The sequence below is a fragment of the Phasianus colchicus genome, chromosome 4, assembly GCF_987193195.1.
Source record: "Phasianus colchicus chromosome 4, bPhaCol1.hap1.1, whole genome shotgun sequence".
In the NCBI taxonomy this organism is placed as follows: Eukaryota; Metazoa; Chordata; class Aves; order Galliformes; family Phasianidae; genus Phasianus; species Phasianus colchicus.
The window spans coordinates 71,372,854-71,392,325 of NC_143439.1; the positions used below are offsets into that span (position 1 = coordinate 71,372,854).

Below are 19,472 nucleotides of genomic sequence, written 5' to 3' on the forward strand. Positions count from 1 at the left end.
ATTTTTATTCTGATTTTTTTTTTTTTTTTTACCATTTTCTCTCATTTTCCGTACTGTTCTCCTACCAGAACCGGGGGCTTTCCCGCCCCCCCCCTCCCCTTTTTTTCCCCCCCCCTCCCTCCCCTTTTCCCCCCCGGACCCCCCAAGCAGGGTCGGCTGCGCTCTCCGCGCTCTCCCTTCGCTTTATTCCCCCCCGCGCGTCTGTGTGTGTTTGTGCGTGCGGGTGCGAGCGCGGTGCCTGTCAAGGGGCTGTTTCTCTCCCCACCCTCCTCCTCCTCCTTCTTCCAAATATGCTTTTTGAAAGTTTTGATCTCGTCTCGGCACTGGCTACCCTCGCGGCGTGCTTGGTGTCACTGACTTTGCTGCTGGCCGTGTCCCAACAGCTGTGGCAGCTCCGCTGGGCTGCCACCCGCGACAAAACCTGCAAGCTACCAATCCCTAAAGGCTCTATGGGATTCCCTTTAATCGGAGAAACCTTCCACTGGCTCCTGCAGGTAAGGAGGATTCCCTTCCCTCCGCTTGGGAACGGATTTATGTTCATTTTTATATCCTCCCCACCTCCCCCCAACCCTCCTAACTCCATACCCATCCTCAACCCCGGTTCCCCAAATATTTTCTTCTCCTCGGACGCCGGGTTGCGATTGCATCATGCGAGATGGACAGGGGGTGGTTGTGACTCCGGGGGGGGCATTGAGGGACCCGGCTCGGCTCGATCCCCCCCCTCCCCCCCAGTTTATTCCCGTCCGAGATCGTACAGCGGTGAGGGGTTCCCCCGATGGGGACCGCTTGGAGCCGGGCAGCGGGGTAGGAAAACGCTCCTGGAAATGGGGGTGGGTTCTCCCCGATTCCCTCTTTGGCTCTTTTCATCTTTTAGGCGAAATTGAGGATAATGATTAAAAAAAAAAAGAGAAAAAAAAAAAAAAAAAAAAGAGAAAAAACCAACCCAACCAACCCGTAGGGTTGTTATTGCCGGCGTGGTGGGCGAGGAGAAGGGGGTCCCCAGCTTGAAAGCACCCCGTGGGGTGGATGGGGAGCTGCTCCCGGTGCCGGGGGAAACCCGCGGAGGTAATGGGGAGATTAACCCGGGATTAACCTCGCTAAGTGCCCGAGAGGCGGCGGGTGGAGAGGGATCCCCTCTGAGGAAGGGCGGCTGCCAAAATAACGATCGTCGGAACAAAAATAGAGAGGAGAGGAGGTCAGGAGGTGCCCCGATGCCTTCATGGGGGGCACCCCGCGGCTTTCAAGAGGGAACCCCCGAGGTAAACGCGTCCGTGCGTTTCCCACTCTCTCTCTCCCTCCGAGCCTTTGGGAGAGGATGCTTCCCGCAAAAAGGGAGAGATTCCCATTGACGGCACCGGCACGGGATGCCGGAACCCTTGCGGGGCGGCTCCGTAACGCGGCCGAGGCCGGGGAAGGGCACCGCGGTGCGGGTTGCGCGGTTCGGTTCGTCCCTCTCGGTTCGGTCCGGTCCGGGTCCAACCCCGAGTGTGAGCCCTGAGCCCCCGCCCCGCCAGCGGCGCCGAAGGGGTTAACGGCACGCTCTCAATAGGGCTTTATTTTTTAAAGAAATTTATCAGATTTTTACAGGGGGACCAGAAAAGGGTTCTCGCTTTTCCACAGGCTCCATCCAAACAGAGTGCAAGGGCTAAAAATACAAAAAAATTTTGTATAAATTGGACTCCATTCGAAAGTTCTCCCCGCATAAAGGTCCTCTTTGTGCTGCCCTGGAAATGGTGTACAAATAACTCTTTATTAATGCCACAAAAAGGACTTTTTAATTATATTTACGCAGATCAAGAAACGGGGTCACCTGAACATCTGAAAATCACAACCGCGCTTTTGTTTCAAAATAAACACACGCGAGCTGCGCTGCTCGCGGGGTCCTCCCAGCCCGGTTCGGCTTTGGGGAGGGGAAAGGGGGGGGGACCCGGCTCGTTCCCCCCTTCTCCATCCCCGGCTCCATCCGGCTGTTCACCGACAAAAGCCCTGGGAGCATGTGGGAAAGTTATTAAAGGGCTGCGCGGATCTGCAGATCGAGTTAGGCAAAGCGCAGCCTTTCGAGTAAATTGAGTCTGGGAGGAGGAAGGAAAAAAGAGGGGAGGGGGGGGGAGGGGGGAAAAAGGGAAAAAAAAGGGGGGGGGGGCAGAAGGGAATGGAAAAAGGGGGGGAAAGGGGAAGAAAAAAAGAAAGGGAAGTGGAAGAGGGAAAAAAAAGGAAAGGAAAAGAAGGGGATATGAAAGGAAAAAATGGAGGGGGGGGGGGAGGGGGGGGGAGGGAAGAAGGAAAAAATAGGGGGGAAAAAAAAAAGGGGGGGGAGAGAAAAAGAGGAAAAAGTGGTTAAAAAGCGCCCGGGGAGGCAAAGGTGGAAGCAGTAAGGGGCGGAGGGCGCTGCCCGGAGCGCGGTGCGATGCGATGCGGTGCCCACCATCCCGGCTGGGTGACCCCCATAAGCCGTTGTCCCCCCCCCCCCCCCCCCCCCCCGACTCATTCTGGGGTGTCCGCGTGGAAAAAAAATAAACCCGAAATCTGTGCGGAGGGCTCAGGGAGCGCTGATTTGGAAGGGAACCCCCGGAGCGGGGGGAGGAGGGGGGTTTAAAGGGAGGGGGGTTAGAAGTGATGGGGGGTTAAATGGGGAGGAGGGGGTTGAACCCACGCGGTCCCAACGCCGCGTCCCCATCCCCACACCGTGTCCCCCGTCCCTCTCTCCCCCAATCCCCACGCATCCCGCAGGGTTCGTGCTTCCAGTCTTCGCGACGAGAAAAATACGGCAACGTGTTCAAGACGCACCTTTTGGGGCGGCCGCTGGTGAGGGTGACGGGAGCGGAGAACGTGCGGAAGATTCTGATGGGGGAACATCACCTGGTGAGCACCGAATGGCCTCGCAGCACCCGTATGCTCTTGGGACCCAACACCGTGGCCAATTCCATCGGGGACATCCATCGGCACAAGAGGAAGGTGAGGAGGTCCCCACGCGTGACCGCGGGGTGCGTGGGTGCTCGCGGGAGGGGCTTAAAACGGGGGTCGGGGGGAGGGGGGGGGGTATTGCGTTCCCTTCTTCCTCTGTCCGCTCTCTTCTCCTCTCTCCCCTCCGACCCACTCGCGTGGGAGGTCCCGCGTGGGTTCCCCCCCCCCCTCCCTGTGCGTGCGCGCTCGGAGCCTTTGAGGAATTTAAAAGGGCGATGGTAAAGAAAAAAGGAGATCGGGGAGGGAGGCGGCACGAGGGGGTTTCCCCTCGTTTTGCTGCTTCGGAAGTAGGGTTGTCTCTGTGATCGCTCGCCGCTTGTCGCTTCCGAGCCAACCCGCGGGCGTGACACGCGTGGAGTGGGTTGGAGGCCGAGAGCCGGCACGGAGCGCTCTTAAAAGGGCGATGCGCGCACTGGGGGGGGGGCCCACCGCGGTGCGGCTTCGGCGGTGCGTGGCAGAGAAACGCGGCTCCGGTGTAACCAGGCTGTGCTGGACGGGTAATGTGTGCAGAATGCATTCTCACCGGGGGGGATTCTCATGGTGCTGAGCGTTGCAGTGGGTTTTAGGGCAATTGGGGTGTTGATGGGGGGTCTGGGGGTGAAGTGTGGGGCACCGGGGTGGCTGGGAGGGATCAGTTCCTCCTGGGGGCTCACCTCGAATCCCCCTTTGGTGCTTCTGGTGTCAGGCTGTAACCCACAACAGTGGGAGCAGTCAGGTTTTGGAGGACTGTGATGCCATGTGGATGTGGGGAATCAACATCCCCCCCCCCCCCTCCTCTTTCCTTCAGACTTAAATAGTGCAGGAAAAGGCAGAGAGGACAGTGTGGTGTGGCAGCTTTCATGTCCCTGTTGTGGTTTGTTGAGATCGTTTTCCAGTTGGGTGGGGGCTTGGGGTTAATTTGGGGGTGGTGATGGTGAAGCATTGGAAAGGCACGGCTGTACCCAGAGCCTCAATGCTATCTTTACCCCAATGCAAACTTCTCTCTGTGCCCCAGCAGGATTTCCTATTTTGTCATACATGGTTCTACAAAAGCCCAACCCTTTCACTTCTCTTTTCCCCTGGGGGAGAGAGTGAGATAACAGCCACCAGTGGTCCCTATTTGTCACATTTCTTAACACGATGCTGAAGTGCTCCCGCTCAGTGCATGCGACCACACAACTCCTTAGGCTGCTTATTTGTGTCTTATGGGAGGAGAAATCCTTCCCAATTTCCATGTCCAAAAGAAAGGGCAAGGTGCACGGGCTGCCTCCATCACAGAGCACTGGGGATGGCAGGGAGGGTGTGCAGGGACATGGGAGCCACTTCGAGCTCTGTACTGGAGAGCAAACATTCTCAAGGGTTGGGGATGCTGTTAAACAGATGTTGAGCTTCCAGCAGCACAGGGTTGGTGTGATGGGCTCAGTTGGTTGCTTCACTTTCCTTGCAAAGTGGGATATTACTCCCATTCCTCTACTTGGTCCTCTCTGTATTACTGCTATTATAGCGCTGAGCATCCGCACCTTTTCCCCTGTGCCAACCACCCCTCACCCTGTGCATGCAGAGATAGGGCAAACCAGCTCCTAACAGGAAGAAAACAGCTCTCTTTGCTCCCAGTGAGATGGCACTGTGGCACATTTAAATTTCTTTTCCAGGCCAGGTGCCTTCAAACAACAGAAATCAGCAGCACTTTTTGAGTTCGTTAGCCCTGAGCTTCTGCTGCTGTCAATTGGCTGCTAATTCAGCTCTCCCTATCCCAGCTGTGAGGAGGAAGCACCACATTTGGCATTTCAACTTGCTGCTTCCTTCTAGGTTGTTGTCTCGGGTTCCTGCTCTGCACTTTCTTGCAGGGAGCTGAGCAAAACCTGTAGGCAGAAGCCCTCAATAAGGATGCTGTTATCAAGGGGAAATACTCAGAGATTCAGAGCCCTATTTACACCACCAGATGCTCCTTCATCATTCCTTGGCCATCCAGCTGAGCTCTCCTCTTGCTGGGACAGATTGCCATTGAGACAAGAAGACAAGCTCCTCAATAGGTGCTCAACAGGAGCAGAGCCATATTAACCAGATGGTACCTATGGCAACTCTGCTCTCCCATCCTCTATGTATTACTTCTGACCTGCATGAAGCTGTCCAAGTTAAAACAAACTGGAGAAAGCTTTTCTTTTGGGATATATGGGTTCTGCAAGCTTTACTGGAGCAGAGGAAGAGATAGGGAGGTGATGGCTTGTGGAGTGGGCAGCAGGGCTTGCATGCATCACAGCCTTTATTGCAGATGTCGTTAGTGCTGGCTCCGTGCTTGGCTCCAGATGAAGCTGCTCGATAAGAACAGTTTACAAGCAGTAAAACAAAGCAAACCCAAACCCTTCAGCCTCCCTTTTGAGATAGAAGTCTGCTGGGGGGTTGTTACCCCGCTGTGGGGCACGGAGCTGATGATGCTGGAGGTGGATTGGGGCCACCTGTGCTGCAGTGAGGGCAGTTTGTTCTTTTGCCGTGGCACTTTTGTCCCCAGATCTCCTTGTGGGGAGGAGCAGCTATGTGGCTGAGCATGGCTGTGGCTTGGAGGTGATGCCCAAGGAGATTGTGGATGCTCCATCCCTGGAGGCATTCAAGGCCTGGCTGGATGTGGCCCTGGGCAGCCTAGTCTGCTTGTTGTCAACCCTGCACATAGCAGGGGGTTGAAACTAGATGAGCATTATGGTCCCTTTCAACCCAGGCCATTCTATGATTCTATGGTGGATGCCACAGGGGGAAGGATGCACATCATCCCCGATGAGGGTCCTCCAGAGGGAGGAGGCTGCTGTCCTATAGGGACCTATAGAGGATGGGTGGCTGGGGACAGTGCCTTGGGTCTCTCCCATCCTGCTCTTTTTGGTGGCAGAGCCATGCCACTTCTGCTGTCTGAACCTGGGTGGGACCCTGTCCCAACGTGGCTGCTTACACTCAGTCCATTCCACATCTCTCCCTATGGATGCCCTCAGTTCCTATTCACGAAACTCTGATCAGCATGTTTTGCTTTTTGGCCTCATGTGTGTTTTGGAAGTGTGGATCCTTGGGTCTCCATGACCTGCAGCGAAGGCAAGGCAAACTGTGCAAAGGGTAGCATGCATTCTGGTTTTATGAGATTTAAGGCAACCCTGGGATTGGGATTTGGGGCAGCCCTGCCTGCAGCAGGAGCTAGAACTTGATGATCCTTATGGGTCCCATCTAACTCTGGATATTTTATGATCCTTACGTCCCTCCCAACCATTTGAGGATGGAATGGATGTTGGGAGGTTGTTGGGAAGCTGACGTGAGGTGCTCTTGTGATGCTGCACAGCATCCGAATGCAGAAGGGAAAGGGAATTGGGAATGGGCAGCTTTAGGGCAAGGGAAAGAGTCTCCCAATGCTGGCAGTGCAGGGGAAGGTGGGATGCTGATGTTCCTTGGGAGCATTCAGCCTTGGCAGGAGAGCTCTGGACTGGCCGGACCCATGCTGTGTTCCAGCATCGTAATCCCAAAATAGGCCCGGCTGGCTTAAAAAAAGGAAAAGACAGAATAAAATAAAAGCAGTCCGTGGGCTGGGTAGACGTCCTAGACCCAGAGACTTGAGGAGGAAGCAGACAGTGGTGCAGAGAAACGGCCTGTTTTGTCTCACTGTCCAAAACTACATCATTCATTAACACACCACAATTAATGTTCTGCCTCGGAGGCATACAAGTGTTGAGCTTATTAGCACCAAGTAGAAAGGTCTGAGGCTTTAATATAGTTTGCGAGAGGATTAAGAACACAAAAGGGGCCATAAATTTACAACCAAATATAAACCAGCTGCTGTGGGCAGGGCTGGGGGGAGGGAGGGGGGTGGAGGAAGGAGGGATGGGAACAGCGGGCGCTGCTTCCCCACTGCCAAACCCCCTCACCCGTGCTGTTAAGAGACGTTGATTACTTTTTGGCATCCCCCACCCCACCTCGCCACCCTCCCCATAGGAATCGGAGCCGTCCTCTTTCCAGCCCAGCCCACCCATATCGCCCATCGGGTCAGATCTGTGGGCTGGGGTCCAGCTGGATCAGGCGTCCTCTCAGCACGTTGGCATCGAGCCCCTTCTCTCCATCACGGGCTGCTGCCCTGAGAGCTGTAACCCACGGGCAAAAGGCACTGAGGCCGGAGAAAAAGGCTCTCATTGATGTTGAAGGGCTCCGGTTGGGGAAGAATTTGTCAGCTAGGTTGGCTCATTGACTTTAGACCAAATAGTGCTGTCATCTACAGCGGTGTAAATCCAGAGTCATTCCAATGGATTAAAAAAAAAAAAAAAAGGCAAAAAAAAAAAAAAAAAAAAAAGCAAAGTGCAGGAGCTCCTGGCTGAAATACAAATGCCCTGAGTGCTCCAACCCTGCTCTGAGGAGCTGTGCTGAGCCTGAATGCGGTGCAGCCCCAATGCCACCTGAGGCTCTGTCATCTCTTTGGGCTTGGTCTGAAGCCAGAAGAGTCCTCACAGATGGGCTGCAGGATGAGATGTGATGGCCATAAGTTGTGCCGGGTGAAGTTCTTTTTGGACATTGTTCTTCCAAAGAGCAGTCAGCCATTGGCACAGCTGCCCAAGGGAATGATAGAGTCGCCATCCCTGGAGATGCTTCAGAGCCATGGAGATGTGGCACTGAGGGACGTGGGCAGTGGGCAGGGTGGGATGGGTTGGGGTTGGGCTTTGAGCTCTTGGCCAACCATAATAATTCTATGTGTTCTCATCCTGGTATGATGCAGGATTTTGATGGCAGAGCTGAGATTTCCCTGCAGCTGGAGGAAGGGCTTTTCCAAGTATCTTCCCCTATTGCTGCCATGCCAAAGCATGCTTGTAAAGTCATATTTATTTCTTCGGGATGGAGCAGGCTGTGTCATGGGGCAGGTGCTTCCCTCTCAGCTCAGTTCTTTGCCAAACTCTCCACTGATATCTTCTCTCTCTCTCCCTCCTTGTGTTCAGTTTCCCATTTGAGGAGTGGTGACAGTGTATGAAGTGATTTTTGCTGTTCCCAAATGCACTGCTTCCCCATAAACGAATGGGTACGGACCAGAAAAGGGGGTGATGTGGGTTCATAGGTGCTGAAGAACCACAGCATATTTAGATAACCCCATAATGAGGGTTAGACAGCCTCAGTTGCTGAGCATGTTTGCATTCTGCTGGTGCTGGCGATGGAATTATTGTTATTATCATTATTTTGAGGTGAGGCAGATGGGATGCTGAGATAGACCTACGGTGTCTTGCTTCTTTTCTGTCTGTGCATCACGGAGTGCTGCTCATTTTGGAAGGCAGGAGCTGAAAAATGTGGCTTTTCCCTCTACATGAGCGCAGGTTTCTCTCATGATGGGAGGATGGCAGGAAAATGTGGGGCAAGAGATATCCCACATTTGGCTGGACATGCTTCTTCCCCCTATCTTAACATGGGGAGGGATCATAGTATCATAGAATGGTTTGGATTACAATGGACCCCAAGGATCATCAAGTTCCAACCCCCCTGTCACAGGCAGGGCCACCAACATCCATATCTAAGACCAGGCTGCCCAGGGCCCCATCCAACCTGGACTTGAACACCTCCAGGGATGGAGCATCTGCAGCCTCTATGGGCAGCCTGTGCACCCTGTAGGAGAAGAAACGTTTCCTAACATCCAATCTGAGATATAGGGATAAAGAGCATGGGGACATTGCTTGGGATGCTTTCCCAACACATACCAAGCCCTGTGGGTAGCCAATTGGTTGTAAAAACATCTCTGTGCCAATCATGCCTTCATTCTGCTGGGTAGCAGCTCTGAGCAGCCAGGCTGGATGAGGTGTGGGTGTCAGATCCCAAATTCTCTTCCTGGCAGGGAAGAATGAAAAACTCTGCTCTTCTTTGTTATGATGGTTGTGCTTGGATGGGAAGGCTTGGCCAGCGCTGAGCATCATTCCTGCTAATTATTCTTCATCCTAGCTGCTAAGTGGGTCTTTTTCTAAGTTTCGCTTGAATGTCCCCTCCTCTTTGGTATGGTTTAGGGATGGGGATGGGGTATTTTCCATGAGGGACCGGGGGCTGCTTGCTGCCACCTCTGCGGGGGATGGCGGAGCTGAGGCACCGGCAAGGAATTTTCTGCCTTAGGAAAGCCATAAATCTTTAAATATCCTGTTTGCACTGTGAGACGGATTCGGAAGTTTCCAGCTGAGTGCTGGGGTCTCCCTGGGCAAATGTGGGTGTGTGTGAGCGTTACCCCCACAGCAAACAGATCCCCTAAGGGTGGCTTTTTGAGGCCGTAGCAAAGATGTGCAAAAAATGAGGGCCTCCTCTTAGCATCTCCAGGAGATGCTACCGACCCCGTCTTTTTTACATGTACCCCCACTTAATGCTGTTTTTTTTTTTGCTTCTTGGCTGCTCGGGAGGAACTTTTTGCAGCGCTGCTCCTCGGTTGGGCTTCACTAGAGGGCGCAGGGATTTTAGGCTAGAAACGCTGCGAGGGCTGTCAGGGAAAGCTGGCTGCCTTTTCCTCCTTTTTAATCAACTGGAAAGATGCAGGGTTGAACTGGAGGTGACTGGAAGGGGATCCAGACTTGTGTCTGGCTGGGGAAGGATCTGCTGACATCTGGGATTAGGCAGCGTGGAGCGCAGCGACGCCAGGTTTGCAGCCGGACGGGACTGGAGCAGCCCCATAGCAAAAGGACAGCTTAAAAAAAAAAAAAAAAGAAAAAGACCAAACCCACCAATTCTAAATACTCGCTGTTTTCAGGCTGCTGACACCTCGGCAGGAGCTCCTTTTCTCTCCCCGAGTGTTTCCTCCTCTGCCATTGCTCTTTGGGATGGTTTGGCACAATAGGACCAGAGATGTTCCTGGGATTGTGGGGCTCGTCCCTTACTGGGAGAGATGCTAGGCAGGGATGAGGAAGGATGGGGTTTGCACCAGATTGGGAGTAGCTTCTCCCACCTCATTGCATGCACACTGTCAGCTCTGCCTGAGTATCACTGCTCCTTCCAGGCTTAAAAATAGCTCTGGAAATGCAGAGGGGCATTGAAGTGCAGAGGAGCACCGAAAGTGGCAGCCAAACTATCTCTCACCCTCTTCATGGTCACTCCGTGGCTCGTTCATTCAGCCCTCCCCGTGGTTCATTCATTTCCTGGCTCCATTCATTCATTCCTTCATAGACAAGCGGGGATGGCTGTCTGTCTGCAGGCACATCTGTCTGCCTGTCCTCTTGCATCTTTATCCCCTCACGTCTTCTCTCTCCTTCCCAGCCCTCCTCCCACGTCCATGCTGCTATTCCTGCCCCTACATGTGGGGTGTGATGAGTTCTACCCAGGTCTCAGCTCTGGAGGCATTCAAGGCCAGGCTGGATGTGGCTCTGGGCAGCCTGGTCTGGTGCTTGGTGACCCTGCGCACAGCAGGGGGATGAAACTGGATGAGCATTGTGATCCTTTTCAACCCGGGCCGTTCTATGATGATGATTCTCAGCTCAGGCAGTGCGTTATGAAGCAGCAATTGTCAGTCCTCCCACCTTCCCTGCTAGGGGACAGAGGTGTTATTTCACCAAACAACCTCCCAGCTGAACGCCGTGCTTGAGCAACGAAGGGGTCGCCGCCAGGAAAATGTTACCTTTCCCTTTTGAGTGCTGACTGCGGAGGAAATTCTCACATTTACAGCTTCGGCGCTCATGGAAAGAGTGGGGGAGGCTTTTTTTTTTTTTTTTTTTTCTCCTCGGTTTGATAACTTTGCAGCCCCCCCTCAGGAACCCGGCCACCGATGGAGGCTCTCGGCTCGCTCCTGGGGAGCTGGCTTTCATTTGATTTCTCCCGGAGGCCTGGCATGCATGAGGCGGTGCGTGCGTGCAGGGCCGCCGTGTGGGGAGGTTAATAAAAAATAAACAAACAGCACTTTTTCCTCCGGTGCACTCTGGGAGGGATGCGGCGGGGGATGCCGAATGAAAGCGCGTGCTGTGGGGCTGCGCTGATGGAGGGGGGGACGGGGGACATTCCTGGCATTTCTCAGCTCCTCGCGCAACACGCGGGCTCGGGCCCAAATTGGAGGAAGGAGCCGTTAGCATGGGGGCCTGGGGAGGCTCGCTCCTGAGCTGTGTTTACTCGCAGAGCTTAAATTAATAGTGTCTGCTGACATCAGTTTTTAGCCCGGCTTCCCAAGGAAATGAGCCTTGTGCGATCGCAGCGCGTGCGTGCCTCTTCTCCCCAAAGTTTTCAGCCAGGTTTTGAAGAGATCCTAAAGGCCTTGAAAGAATTCCTCCATCTGTGGAGGTGCTCAAGGCCAGGTTGGATGAGCCCTGAGCAACTTGAGTTGCTGGGGGGCCAACCAGACTACAGCACGTGGAACAGGTTGCCCAAGGAGGCTGTGGATGCCCCATCCCTGCAGCCATTCAAGGCCAGGCTGGATGTGGCTCTGGGCAGCCTGGTCTGCTGGTTGGTGACCCTGCACATAGCAGGGAGGTTGAAAATATGTGATCATTGTGATCCTTTTCAACCCAGGCCATTCTGTGATTCTATGAAGTGGTTAGAACTGGATCATCTTTAAGCTCCCATCCAACCCAACCTATGATTCTGTGAAAACTTTTGTGTGTATATGTGCACAAGCAACAATTAGAATCCCCATGGGAGAGCTCCAGTTGTAGCATCCAGCTCATGGGATGGATGATGCTGGGAACTGGGACGTGTGGAGCTACAGAAAGATCTCCTTCCATCTTGCTGTGTGTAGGGTGCACTATTTCATATCATAGAACCATAGAATGGCCTGTGGTGAAAAGGACCACAATGATCATTGATTTCCAACCCCCTGCTATGTGCAGGGTCACCAAGCACCAGACCAGGCTGCCCAGAGCCACATCCAGCCTCGCCTTGAATGCCTGCAGGGATGGAGCATCCACAACCTCTTTGGGCAACCTGTTCCAGTGCCTCACCACCCTCTGTGTGGTCACCATCCTCCCATCCTCAGCTTGCTGCTGGAGGGAGATTGTGGAGCACCATGTTATTGCTGATGATGGGGATCAGCCTAGGGTGGATCCTCATCAGCCCTTTTTGGCAGCTATTTTAGAAACTGGTGTCTCTATATGATAAATACTGGATGATGACAAATCTGCTTAGCAAGGGGGATCTGCGATGTTCATTTCTATGGGCAGATGTGGGCTGTTAGAGAAGGCAAAGAGGAGGATGTTGGGGCTCCATAGAATCCTCTGCTCACTCTTCTGTAGGTTTTCTCCAAAATCTTCAGCCACGAGGCTCTGGAGAGCTACCTCCCCAAGATCCAGCTGGTGATCAAAGACACCCTGCGGGCTTGGAGCAGCAACCCTGATCCCATCAACGTCTACCACGAGGCTCAGAAGCTCACCTTCCGCATGGCCATCCGCGTCCTGCTGGGTTTCCGCATCCCCGACGAGGAGCTCAGCCGTCTCTTCGAGGTCTACCAGCAGTTTGTGGAGAACGTCTTCTCCTTGCCTGTGGATCTGCCCTTCAGTGGCTACAGGAGGGTAAGGGCTTCGGGCTGAGCCCTCCACTAGCCAGTAGCATCAATATGAGATTAGTGGGGCAATGGGTAATTCCTACCTCTGTGCGTTCTTGGGGGGGATGTCTCTCACCATCTGATGTCTTTTGGGCTACAAAGTGTTGTTTTGGTAGAGAGGAGAGGGAGATGCATTCATGGATTGTTCTTCAGAGCACTGGGTGCTCCATGGCTCAGTGCAGTGGGGAGCGTGGTTGTGATTTGCTCAGATTTACTGGGTTATTTACCTCGTAACATCACTTGGTTGATTTTTTTTTGTTTGTTTGTGGGAGCCTTCTCCTATCGATGCACTGCCTGCCAACTGGGCAAAACAGAGTGGCAGCCCTTTGAATAATAGCTCCAGTTCTTCTAGGCAAAAGATTCTTCTGTGCAAAGATGCAAAATGAAAACATAACAAAAAATCCGTTTAGTTTTTATTTTTCCTCGCGAATATTGGTAACAGTACTACAGTTTTTTTCAATCCTTTATTTTTTGTTTTAACTATCACCACAGATGTTGTTATTGTTATTTAACCTTTTGAATGAACCCAATTGTTGGTAGCCCCAAAAGGTTGGATTTGCATTAGGGAGGCCAAGCACTTGGGAAGCCCATTCTCCTTCCAGGAAGAGGATCCTCTTGGATGAATTGGCCTTCCTTAGAGAGACAATTTTCCCATGGACTTCTTGTATCCCAGGGAAAGAAGGAGGGCTGTGAACTGCTGCAGCACTGGGGCTCCCATATCACAACTGCCATTCGCACGGCGGTCCTGATTACTGATGCCTGTAATCTCATATGCTTAAGGCTTGCTTCTCCTAGCTGGGGAATGACTCCAGCATTTTGGTACTCCCATCTGAGCACCTGCAAACAACAGCAGTTTGATTCCATAGCCACATCCTGCTTGAGCACATCTCCTTCTCTGCGTATGCTGGAGATATACAGGGTGGGGATGGCGGTGATGGTGTTGAGCCCTACGAGGTCTGATGGTTCCACTTCCACAGGGCATCCGGGCACGTGAGACACTGCAGAAAGGGCTGGAGAAAGCCATCCAGGAGAAACTGCAGAACACACAGGGTAAGGACTACGCCGACGCGCTGGATATCCTGATAGAGAGCGGCAAAGAACACGGCAAGGAGCTCACCATGCAGGAGCTGAAGGTAAAGATCTTCCTAAGGCCACCCTGGGGATGCCCCAACAGCAAAGCTGGTGTATTGGGGGGGATTTTTGGGGGCTGGGATGGGTTTTCAGACCTGGGGGTCCCCATTGTGTTTGTAGATCCCACATCCTGGTGGAGCACGGTGCCAACAAACCAGTTTCTTTCCCACAGGCTGTATTTATTTGCAGATTATGCTCATCCCTTACTAAAACACACTGCCAGCAAATACCAAAAGAACATATAAGCTTGCTGAAGCTTTCAGCTCTGACCAATCTCACCTCTCTACCTGTGCAATCCCCTCTTTAGTGTGAATGAGCCCTTGACAGCTTATTATTTGCAGCAGACTCACAGCATCATGACTTATCATAGAGTCACAGAACCACAGAATATTTTGGGTTTGAAGGGATCTTAAAGCCCACTCAGCCTCATCCCCTGCTGTGGGCTGATTGCTCCACACCAGCTCAGTCTGCCCAGAGCTCCATCCATGGCCTTGGGCTCCTCCAGGGATGGAGCACCCACAGCTCTCAGGGCAGCCTGTGCCTCACTGCTCTCTGAGTGAAGAATTTCTTCTTAACATCTATCCTGAATCTCTTCTCTTTTAGCTTAAAACCACTCCCCATTATCCCATCACTATCAGACTATGTAAAAAGTCAATCTCCCTCCTGTTTATAAGCTCCCTCGAAGTACTGGAAGGCTGAAATGAGGTCTCCCTGGTGTCTTCTTTTCTTCCAATGCTTGGTCAGGCACACTGGCACAGCTGCTCAGGGAGTGGTGGAGTCACGTCCCTGGAGGTGTTCAAAAAGATGTGACATTGAGTGATATGGTCAGTGAGCATGGTGGGATAGGCTGGAGTTGGACTTGGTGATCTTAAAGATCTTTTCCAACCTCAATGATTCTATGATTCTCCAGGCTGAACGCCCCCTGTTCTCAACCTGTTCCCATAGCAGAAGTGCTCCAGCATTTGAGCATCCTTGTGGCTTCCTCTGGTCCTGAACCAAATCATAGAATCATAGAATGGGCTGGGTTCAAAAGGACCACAATGCTCATCCAGTTCCAACCCCCTGCTATGTGCAGGGTCACCAACCAGCAGACCAGGCTGCCCAGAGCCACATCCAGCCTGGCCTTGAATGCCTGCAGGGATGGGGCATCCACAGCCTCCTTGGGCAACCTGTTCCAGTGCCTTACCACCCTCTGAGTGAAAAAATTCCTCCTAATATCTAACCTAAACCTCTCCTGTCTCAGTTTAAAACCATTCCCCCTTGTCCTATCACTATCCACCCTCATAGCCATTCCCCCTCCTGTTTATAAGTTCCCTTCAAGTATTGGAAGGCCACAATGAGGTCTCCCCAGAGCCTTCTCTTTTCTAAGCTAAACAAGCCCAATTCCATCAACCTTTATTCATAGGAGTGGTGCTCCAGCCCTCTGATGTCCAATGTCCATTGTTGCCTGGGATGCAGGGGCAAGAACGACCCATGGCACACTGCTATGGCCCACATGCCTATTCCATTGTACCATGTCTGTTTGTCTGTCTGTCTGTCCTTCCAGCCTCACCCATTTTCTCTTATCCCCTTTCAGGATGGTACCCTGGAGCTCATCTTCGCCGCCTACGCCACCACAGCCAGCGCCAGCACCTCTCTCATCATGCAGCTGCTCAAACACCCACGGGTGCTGGAAAAGCTGCGGGAGGAGCTGCGCAGCAAAGGCATCCTTCACAACGGCTGCATCTGCGAGGGCTCCCTGCGCCTCGACAATATCAGTGGCCTTCACTACCTGGACTGTGTCATCAAGGAGGTGCTTCGTCTTTTCACCCCCATCTCCGGCGGGTACCGGACGGTGCTGCAGACCTTTGAGTTGGATGTGAGTATTGCCATGTGGCTGTGTCTTATGCAAAGTGTGCTTGGAGCTGGTTTAGAGGAGGGGTGGGAATGATAAATTTGGTTCTGATGGTGGCGATGGGTGGAATTGATGCGGATTCAGAAAGTGGACAGGGATTAGACGCACTTGGGGATGTCAAACTGGGGACTGATGTGGTGCTTGCAATGGAATGGGATGATTCAGTCTGGAGAACAGGACTCTCAGGGGAGACCTTATGGCAGTCAGAAAGGAGGTTGGAGAGAGGTGTGGGTCAGCCTCTGCTCCCAGGTAACAGCAATAGGACAAGAGGTGATGGCTTCAAGTTGTGCAAGGGAAGGGTCAGGTTGGATATTAGGAGAAATTTCTATTCTCAGGGAGTGATGGCGTCACCATCCCTGGAAGTGTTCCAGAAGTGTGGACATGTGGCACTGAGGGATGTGGTCAGTGGGCACGGTGGGGATGGGTTAGGCTTGGACTTGGTGATTTTAGAGGTATTTTCCAACCTTAATGGTTCTACAATTCTAAAGCTCTCCTCCTGCTCCCTCTCTGTACAGCGCTGTTGACCCTCTCTGCTCTTCTCTTCCCTTCTCCCCTCTCCTCCATAGGGTTTCCAGATCCCCAAAGGCTGGAGTGTGATGTACAGCATCCGGGACACCCATGACACCGCCCCTGTCTTTAAGGATGTGGACGTCTTCGACCCCGACCGCTTCGGGCAGGGCCGCAGCGAGGACAAGGAGGGCAGGTTCCACTACCTCCCCTTCGGAGGGGGTGTACGGACCTGTCTGGGCAAACACTTGGCCAAGCTCTTCCTCAAGGCCCTGGCCATCGAGCTGGCCAGCACCAGCCGCTTCGAGCTGGCCACCAGGACTTTCCCCAAAATCACCTTGGTGCCCGTGGTCCACCCAGTCGACGGACTCAAGGTTAAATTCTTCGGACTGGATTCCAACCAGAACGAGATCCTGACGGGGACGGACGTCATGTTGGGGGCCACTGTGTAGAGCCCACCAGGGATGGGCGGCTGGGGATGGAGGGGTGGGGTGGGGACAGGGGAATGAACAGGAGGGGAGAGGAATGAGGAGCTTCTCCACGACGCTCACTTGGTAGAGCCTCCAGGTTGGGACTGTTTCCTCCACCGGCAGAGCTGCCAAAATCCTTCTGCTCCGGGCATGGAGGAGCTTGGGGTGGCATCGTGCCTCTCGCTTCCTCCAGAAAGAGGAAGAGTTGTGAATCCCGAGTAGAACTGGGACTGTCTGACCATACACAGTATCTAAATATTATAAATATATATATATAAATATCTATAAAACACTTCTGCTGCCAGGAGGAGCGCTGCAAAGCCCCGACGGTGGGAAAGGCTTTGGGAACCAGCTGGCAGCCAGTGGTCTGGTGGCCCAGCGTGGCCCGCCAAGCTTGTTTTTAACAGTGTTAAATTAGCTGGTGATAACAGTGTTTTATTTTTGTTGTTGTTGTTCGTTTGTTTGGTTGTGTTTTGGTTGTTTTTTTATTATTATTTCGGGGCTCTGGGGGCTGCCCTGGGCGAAGGGGAGATGAGAGATGCCCATTCCCATCCCACCCACTTGGGCAGGTTTGGGAGAGTGCTGCCCTTTCGCCTCCGCCGAGGGACCAAAAAACCCTGTGGTGCCTTGTCTGAGGCTGAGCCGTCTCTCCAAAGCCTCAGATGAGTGTGGTTTGGGGTGGGGGGGAGCTCCTTTTTTTTTTCTCCTTGAGTTTCCTGCTGCTGCTACACATCCTGTGTGCACCGCTCCCCTTTCCCCACGCAGAGGCATCCCTTTGGGGGGCATTTTGGTGCCTTTGCTCTCCCTCAGGGTGTGTGGGCACCTCCACGATCTGCTGCAGCTCTGTGAGCACTGAGCTGTTCCGTTTGGGTGCACCCTCTTCCACGGGAGGCATTTTTGCATTAAAGGTGATCTCTATAAATAAGCCACCGTCCGCATCGTTTGTCTCGTGTCTGGGTTTTGGTCGGCGATGGGAGAGCTCTGCAGGAAGGAGAGAAGGGCTGTGCCCAGTGCATCTGAAGCACAAGGTATCATGAGCTTCGAATGCTGGGTGGGTTTATTTGGTTTGATTTGATTTCTTTTATTGGCATGAGAAAGGCTTCCATGTGTTGCGTGAGACAGGCGGGTTGTGTTGAAAGCAAACGTCGCCTCACATGCAGGTGCAGAGCAAAGGCTGGTGTTTGGTTCAATCTGAGCATCAGGTTGGGAGATCCCACTGGGATTGGAGGCCCTTCATCTCGAGGAAGATCCAAGCAGCCTTGCTCTCTCCCATCTCCTACCCTGGAGGATGAGGTAAGGATGAGGACCATGGGGTGGTGGGGAAAGATCTCATGTTGGGGTGGGCAGCTTGGCTTTTGGCTTTAAAGGTGTCCAGATAAGTCGAAGGGGCTGAAATGGGAAGGATGAGGGGGCAGATGTCGCTTACCAGGTTGCTTTGCAGGTTGTGCTCTTGATGAGTGGGTGCCTCGTTGGAAGGTCAAAGGATGTGTGGGTGAGCAGTGATGATGGCTGCCTCTGCCATCGTCATCTGAGGAGCAGGGAGGCAGAGTTTTAGCTGGGGGAAGCATTTGAGGTTGGGTCAGCCAAGCTGCCAGAAACCCCCAAAAGCACCCCAACGGATGGTCTCCACTCACACCAGGGAGCACGACTTGATTTTCAGGTGGATTTCACCCCAAATAAAGCTCCCAGTCCTCTAAAGGATGCCATTGAGATCTGGGTCTTCTGGTTGGTAAGCAATGTGCCAAACCCAAGAGGGAGGTCTGAGTGTTATGTGCCACCTGGGCACCGTGTCCCTGGAGTGGAGGATCAGCCAGTTTGCTGACACGGGAACTCCAAGGGAAATGCTAAGCACTAGTGAGACTAAAGGCACTGGAGAGAAAACATTTCCAGAGATAAAAGGGGCTTAATTGCAATGAGAATCCCAACAGGAAGCAAAGGAGAACACAACCAGAACGCAGTGAGAATGGGTGAGTTTCCCATGGGCAAGTAGAGAAAGGTTTGCAGCATGGAAGGGTCGTTGTCCATGGCGTTGGCTGATGATGAACACGTGTAGGGCATGGAGATGGGGCAGGAAGTGGAGGATGCAGGATGAAAACACACCAGGAACCCACAGCCAGGAGTCCCCCATTCCCAGCCAAGACCTAGTAGGGGGTGGGGGAAACTGTGGCTGGGGGAGAGAGGAGGTGAAAAAATGGAAGAGATGGAGATGGGATGGCCAACAAGGGCCAGATGTTCAGCCTGAAGTTCAGCGGTGACTTTATGCTGTGCTCCCTTAGGTGAGATCTCTGGGGTGAATTTTGGGAAGGGCGGCCAGTGGAGGGTTTGGTTCAACTGTGATTTGAACTTCCAGTGTCGTTAACAAAGTGAAAAACCAAACATGCTTTTGAGTGAGTGGTTGACTGGAGAGTGGTAATGTCAGATGCATACATCCATTATATATATATGCTTACACCATGTGTATATATAATGTGTGTGTGTGTGTATTTAATCTAGGCATCAGCAAGCCAGGCTTTTGTTTTACCATTCCTAACTAATATAACTTGACTAAAAAAGAAGTTGCTGCAGTGGGTTTGCAGAATAAAGCACTTTGAATCTCAGAATTGTGTTGTTTTTTTTTTTTTCATAGCACAGTCCAATTCGCTATAATGTTATTTTATACACAGTTATTATTATTTTTTGTCTGTCTTTATAAACTATTATAAGTACTATTTTTGTTATAATTCAAAATAGATATTTAGTATAAAGTTTTGTTGTTAAATATTTGTTATTTAGTAAAATATGATTTTTTTTTTTCCTCTCTATTGTAAACATTGTCTGGAAAAATATTAATATGTTTTATCACAGTTGTTTTTAATATTAAAAAAAAAAAAGAAAAAAGCACTTGTGGGGTTTTTTTCCTTCTGAAATCGGTGCCGTGTGAACATGTGTTTCAGTCATGTGGTTTTTAATATGTATATAATATCATGTGTTGCATATTAAAATGAATGTTGTGTATTTTGTGATCTTAAAAAATAAAAATAAAAAAAGGAATAAT

At 52.2% G+C, this 19,472-nt stretch overlaps 1 protein-coding gene across 1 annotated transcript; it reads left to right on the top strand.

Annotated features, from left to right (window-relative positions):
- Positions 1–126: 126 nt before the first annotated feature.
- CYP26B1 (cytochrome P450 family 26 subfamily B member 1) lies at positions 127–19,118 on the top strand. Its single transcript, XM_031588115.2, has 6 exons — positions 127–494; positions 2,731–2,955; positions 12,129–12,404; positions 13,414–13,569; positions 15,144–15,425; positions 16,028–19,118. The coding sequence occupies exons 1-6, from the start codon at positions 291–293 to the stop codon at positions 16,418–16,420; spliced, it is 1,536 nt and encodes a 511-aa protein (XP_031443975.1). The 5' UTR covers positions 127–290; the 3' UTR covers positions 16,421–19,118.
- Positions 19,119–19,472: the final 354 nt, after the last annotated feature.